The sequence below is a fragment of the Aethina tumida genome, chromosome 1, assembly GCF_024364675.1.
Source record: "Aethina tumida isolate Nest 87 chromosome 1, icAetTumi1.1, whole genome shotgun sequence".
NCBI classification, from domain to species: Eukaryota; Metazoa; Arthropoda; class Insecta; order Coleoptera; family Nitidulidae; genus Aethina; species Aethina tumida.
Window position 1 is genome coordinate 66,754,421 of NC_065435.1, and position 7,186 is coordinate 66,761,606.

The 7,186-nt window shown below is 27.1% G+C and overlaps 1 protein-coding gene across 2 annotated transcripts; it reads right to left on the reverse strand.

Annotated features, from left to right (window-relative positions):
• Positions 1–3,198: 3,198 nt before the first annotated feature.
• LOC109601272 (serine protease persephone) lies at positions 3,199–7,186 on the reverse strand. 2 transcript variants are annotated; one of them, XM_020017498.2, is made up of 6 exons: positions 6,992–7,186; positions 4,529–4,759; positions 4,377–4,468; positions 3,907–4,273; positions 3,548–3,711; positions 3,199–3,495 (listed from the first exon to the last, which is right to left on the reverse strand). In XM_020017498.2, the coding sequence occupies exons 1-6, from the start codon at positions 7,071–7,073 to the stop codon at positions 3,316–3,318; spliced, it is 1,116 nt and encodes a 371-aa protein (XP_019873057.1). In that variant the 5' UTR covers positions 7,074–7,186; the 3' UTR covers positions 3,199–3,315. The 2 variants fall into 2 exon arrangements, with proteins under 2 accessions (XP_019873057.1, XP_019873056.1); XM_020017497.2 differs by having other exon boundaries at positions 4,529–4,762; positions 6,992–7,185.

Sequence of the window (7,186 nt, forward strand, 5' to 3'; positions counted from 1 at the left end):
AATGATTCCTAATTCATACGCAATGAAATATGTATCAGTATAAAGTTTTTCAAGGGTACGCTCTTTTGATTTTTTAATTAATTCACAGAAATGCCACACGTTTGTGATAATTTACATAAAAATGTATATGTATATGCATGAATGCCTATTGCAGAAAACTTGTTTTTAAAGATACTTTATAGAGAACAAATATAATGTACAATGTAGTAGTAAGTATTATAAGCACAACCAACAATTTAATAGTAAACGAGAAACCTCTCTTCTATTGTGTAAATATTGTCTTCAGTATATTTTTTGCAGTAGTCTTAATAATAACATGATTTTAATTAATAACAGAAGATAATAATTCAAATCTTTGGCATCTCTCAAAATCTCCAAATTTCATAATAAATACTTACTAATGAGTTAGAAAAAAATTTCACAAAATATCTAATGTTGCGATGTAATGAGTCACTGAAATGGTTTATTTTATCAGAATTATTAGATTCCTGAAACAGGCGGCATTTGTAAACATAGTTATTTTATTAATAATAAATCTCCTTAATAATTTTTTTATAATAAAATAATGCAGACTTCTGTCGGATAAAAAATCATTTTAATAATTGAAATGTGGAAGGGGAAAAGCAGTGGTGGGTTAACCATTAAGCATACAAATAGGAATTAAAGGTGGCGGAACATCACAGAACATCTACATAGTCAAACTTAAGACAATAAATGTATGAGTAGAATAAATGTTCGAAATTTTAATAAAATTAGGATTTCAACCAAGAATCTTCTCATGTCCCGATTCTGATATGTGACTTTTATGACAACATTTGGATGGCCACAATACCGAGAATATCTCGACATTAACAAATCAACGTAAAATTAGAACACTTTATTTTCATATAATATTGTGACCGCTCTCTTAGTGACTACTATGACAGTATTTTAAGGTTTGCTTCTTTTATTCTCAGTAATATTAACAAATTAATAGTTAACAATGTATGTAGTGGATGATTTAGTTGAACTTAACTATATTAATCACAGAAAAGAAAAAATGTAACTTTATACTGCTATATCAAAATCGATATAAAAATAATGTTTCAATATTCTATACTTCTTTCTTACTCATCTTATAAACGTCACGGTTATTACCTTAAACTTTAAATTAATATAATGTGGTTGGCCAAAGAAGTGCATAATTAAATTTATTTACTTTTAATAGTTAGAATTCATTCTTAGTAGGATTTATTATTTTATTAAATAAATTCAGTGAGAGTAAAGAAGAATAAGGAATCTCTCCAGAGAAGAGGAAAATAATAATTAACATGAAACATCAAGCTTTAAATATTGTTGATGTCGCTAAAAACTTATCATGCTTCCGAAAAATGGAAAACAATATGTTCAGCTGAATGTTCATTTTCACAATTAGGTTACATTAAAGACCCTAAAAATCAACTTTGTAATAAAGATTAGTGTTTATGGTTCAAGGTTTTATTCTCATGTTAAGGTTTTTTATTTTTTTAATAAATCATGCATTATACAATTTTTAAACTTTTTATAATATTTGTTTATAAAATATAAAAGAATTTTGAAAAACTAAGCTGTAATGCATAGGGAATTAAAAGGCCTTTTTAATGATATATCATTTACATTTTGTTTAACAGTACTCTTAATACTAAGAATTTACTCTTAGTAGCATTTATTTTATTAAATAAACTCTCCAGAGAAGAGCAAAATAATAATTAACATGAAACATTAAAGTCTAACTCGTTAAAAACTTATGATGCTTCTGGAATATAGTTTACAACGATCATTAACAAAAATGAAAGAACACACTCGATTAAAAATACAATAAGAGAATGTCCTAACGAAAAACCAACTTCTTTTATTGACAGAGAAATTGGAAAAATTAGTAAACATCATTTCTTGTCCTCTAGGTAATTATTTAATAGCGTCATACAATATCAAGGTGTCTATCAGAACAATAAGACAAAGCAAACAACAAGGATACATTTCAGTAAAGAAGTCATTTATTTCAAAAAAAGAATATTTGAATAAGATTAAACAGAAAAATGTATTAATTATCCTCCAGAATTTTGGCGAAGGGCACTTTGAAGTGATGAATCAATAGAACACGATCAAATGGTGAAAAAAATATTCATTGTCCTCCTAATAAAAGTTTGCATCACAATTACACTACAAAAACACGGTGGATGAAAAGTTTTGGTTTCTTTTATTGGTTAGGACCATTATAAAAAATTATTAGTAAAATGGACCGTTTCGTATAGAGATATCATAAGAGATGTTATGCACCAATTGCCAAGGATAATTTACTAATTACATGGATTTTTATTCATGCTAATGATAAGATTTAATTTAAATAGAAACTATTTTGATTTAGATATAAAATGAATGAGAGAAAGATTATAGTGTAATTATTTTAAATAAAGTAAACAATATTTTGATTATACTTAATTAGGACTATTATTAACGTTAAGATAGTAAAGTGTTATTTCCCTGGCCACCACAGATATGTATTAAAATTTCACTTACAATTAGTTTCAAGTATGTTTCGAAAGAAGATTTTTAACAATATTGATGGCAAAACACTTAATATTTAAATATATTTATTTGAAATTAGTTCCGAGTCTTCAAAGACATGCACAAAGATAAACAGACAGAGATGAAAACTAAAAAATCATAAAAAACTCTGTGTTGTTGAATAAACAAATTTTATAAATGTATACAGATGAGTTCTTATAATACAAATAAACATTATTTATTCAATATTTATTCATTACGTCTTTTTAGGTAAAGCATGTAAATAGTACGTTCATATTATTTTTTCATATACAGATGAAAAGTTGTCAGTAGTTCTCAGATAAGTTTCTTACTTCCTACTGTATATATTTTCCTAAATAAAAGTGCTTTTGTCATCATCGACTACCAATTGTGTCGGACAAAATGCACGTCCCAGAATGCAGCCTCGAATTCCAACGAAAATAACGGTAAGAAATGATTATATAATAACAACAATAAATTGTTGTTATTCTTCTTTTATTTATAATACGGTAATAATTTAATTAATTCTTCGATAATCTGATATTTATATACTTCACAAAAATCAGCTTTCAGGATTAGAAAAATGTGTTCAGATTGGTTAAGTCAACTTTAACTTTAAGGTACCAAGCAGCTGTTAATAAAATTACTTCCTGACATTCACACATTTATTATTAAAGCAAATTACTAAATTATGTGTCTTAATTTAAAGAAAAAAATAACAGTCGAAATACACTAAATAATAAATAATAAGCTATCTAAAATATAGATTTACGAAGTATCTAAATTTGGCCACACGAAGGACTCTATGAAGTCCAGATATGCGGACACTCTCACGTATATACTCGGAAAATTACTTCCACAACCCATTCCGTAAGATGTTACTCCCACTATGGCGTACAGACCGGAATCTTTTAAATTTTCTGCCTGTAACGGCCCTCCTGAGTCACCCTAAAATTTATACAATTAATAATCATGGATTAACAAAATGAATAATATATACTTGACACGTGTCAGAGGTATTTATTTTTTTATTGTCAGCGGCGCATATTTGTTTCTCATTTACGTCCTTGTTGATTCTAATCCGATATAAAGAGCTGCACTCAGTCAAATTTGATGGAAGGATTGTTGCCTTTTGTAAAGCATTCCAACTTGTCATGCCGTTTGCTGCAATATATTTTGTTCGTAAAAATACTTAGAACTTATACTTAGTTGAATCCTGTCAATCTAGGAAAAAGTGAAATATTTAAAATTACTGGTGCAAAAATTGCAATACTGACCTAATGATTTTCATTAAACCTGAAGAGAGCATTAATTTCACTTTCTCTTAGATTGAATAAGGATAATGTTAACAGTACTCACAATTTATGACGCCCCATCCAGTGATTATTAATTTTACGGGATCAGTCTTTTCGGTATAAAGACAAGCTGGTTGAACGTATTGATCAAAAATTGCTTTTCTCTTCAGTTTCAATATTCCAATATCGTTCTGTCTTCCTCTTATACTATACTGTGGATGCACCATTACGCTATCTACATCTATGTCCTGTTTGTGATTTGACGTTTCATCTTTTAAATCATTAACTCCCATCCTTACTTTGATGGGTGCACCCTTGTCTCTGGTTACAATGCAATGAGCCGCTGTTAAAACAAATTGAGCTGCAATTAGTGATCCACCGCAGTCCCATTGTATTACTGTTTCTCCTTCCTGAAGATAACCCAGAGCAGCCTGCAAAATTAAATAAACCGATTTAGTTTTGGCATAGACAACATCCACTTCAATGTTTATTTTAGAATGAATAATGAGTTTTTCTTCCTAAAAAAAAACGCACCATATGAGGAAACTCCCCGTCCTCGGCGTCCACACCATTTGTTATTTGCCATGAAATTTTTAGTTCACTAGTATTCATAAATTGTTCGCAAGCTGTAAAACAAACTTTTTGATTAGTTTCACTGGAGAAAAATTGAGGGAAACAGTCAATACCTTTTACACTTTTTCGTTTCTCTTGTAATCGATTTTGGGCGACGTCTAGTGATGTGGTCGGATTTTCGTTATTACCAGCAATATTTGGGCAACACACAATTTCTTCAATGCCACTCCAACCGCATCTGGAGTAACTGTGTCTGCCAGTCTGCAATAACATCTTCAGTCCAGAAGGGCAATCCCTCATTAGCCTACAAATTCCTTGGCCATCATCGTTGTTACATGGTTGACCTTCTAATTATAAAAAATGAGAAAATTAAGAAAATAAATAAATTATTAATTATAAATCAGTATCATATTGATTATATTGGGGATAATAAGTTTCGAAAAAACTTTAAATCTTTGCTCAATATACATATAAATAAATTATATTTATTATTTTTTAATATTTAATATAATTTGTAAAAATTGGAAAATATAAATCGAATTAAATTTAAATTATATCTGTAATGTTAACTTTACAATTAGAATTCGTAAAAAACTAGTTTAAACAGTTATAATTGTGTATTAAATAAATAGTAATATCCAAGATTTTATTTATAATATAATACAGTGCATCCCATCTGAAAACGGGACACCCTCGGAAAATTTGTATTTTTTGTCCGATTTTAACAAACATTTTTTTCAATTGTAAAGTATAAAATATGTAAAAATCATTTTTTTTAATTAATTTTTTATAACAAATTTAAGTACACCATTAGATTAAGCAATCTCCTGAAATAGGTATATATCAAATGTCATAAAAAATTATGTATATTTATAATTCTGTGAAAAAATTAAAAAACATATTCTTAGGAATTTATATGTTTAATTAAGTAGTCAAAAATAGTATAAATATCTTACTAAGTTGATGCAAAAATAATCTCGGTTTTTATACTGTTTACTTTTGTGTATGATTTGTAAATAATTAGCTTTAAAATGGGCCACACTGTACAGTTATTTATTATTTAATAAATATTTAAAGGCTTCGAAGTATAAGTGGATCAAGCCAGTACTGAAATAAACTCCAAAACAAGATTAGTAGTTTCTCATCACTTAAAATAAAAATAAATAAAATGTTTAAATTGTACTTTCAACAGATGTTTATTAAATTTAAGTTACATGGTCTTGACTCACTATTGCTTTGCATCCCCCATTTCTCAAATAAAAAAAATCCATTCAGTTTCTGAAAACTGTGATGTGTGTGATGTGGAATCTTAAAAGGCTTACTAAACAATTTGTTAATTTGATTGAATATCAAAAAAACCTGTTTATTATAGAATCATTTAAAATTTAAATCTCATTTAATTACATTGATTTACTATTTTAGGTTTTGTTTATAGTAATACTTGACACGATAGGAAGTTCAAGGTAAAGCCGAATCGGGGTTTTGTTTTGTTTATCACATTTCAATAGTTTACCACGTTTTAAGAAAATTTATTTCAAAATTATCAATTGAGGTTTTGAAAAATAAACTAACCTTTCGTTTTTATATTTAAATTTATGAAATATATTAACATTTCAAAACAAAACCATTTTTTAAATTTTAATATTGTTATTCGTTTAAATGTGTTTTATTTATTGCAAAATATTTCACTAATTTATAGCAATATTTCATTCAAATATTTTTTAAAATATTTTTATTTGTACTTTTTCAATAAACTTAATCATGAATTAAATTATCGTTGTTTTGGTTTACTTCTTTTTATTAGTTTGCTTAATTTCGTAGTACATAAATAATGAAATTATAGAATGAATATTATTACCATCTTTAAAGTAGAACAAAAGTAATGAAATTATTAGTACTTAATAAGGTAAAGACTAAGAGATCAATTATTGTTATATGCAGATTTTTTTCATGACGTACACCTTGAGTGACATTGACTTTGGTTAAAAATTCGATGAATTCAAAACTTAAGAATATTGACTTATCACTTTTGCACAAGAGGCACTTTCCTTAAAATAAACAAACAAAATTTCTAATCAATTATATTTATTAATTAATGAAATTTGTTGAGAAATTTGTAATTTGGTTTTCCCAAGATAACGATATGCATACTGTTTTTTTTATATGAACTTTACAGTATTAAAGATACAAAATACGTCAGTACCGTACGTGTCAAAAAATTTAATGTCTTATTGTTAAGTGTTATCGATTATTTTAACAATAAGTTATAATGAACCATGAGAATCAATGCAGTTTGTCGAATTTTTAACGAACTCATTTCACGTTCAAATAATTACCTTTTCAATTTTTCTAATTACACGATTGTTAAGTTTTAAATTAGTGTTATAGATTAAAAAGTATGTATAAAATAGTAGTAGTAATAATAATATATAAATAATTAAAATTATTGTTTTTTTAAGGTATTTTGTAAACATTTTCATTATCGTCTAAGTGGCATAAATAAATTTCTAAATTTTATTGAAAGTTACTAATTTGAATCTAATTAATTGTTATTGTAATTGGAACATAATATTCACCTGATTGTCCCCGCACAAAAGGCACGATAAGAAAAAAGAACCAAAGTACGAAACAATGACTAGAACTCTTTGTAGGAACCATTTTGATGGATTTATTTGTGAATCACTATCTTGCGGTAAGAAATGGGAGTCTACACGATCTTGTTCAGCCACAGCTTCCTTTAATTTATTGTGTACATGACTGCAACCGACTAA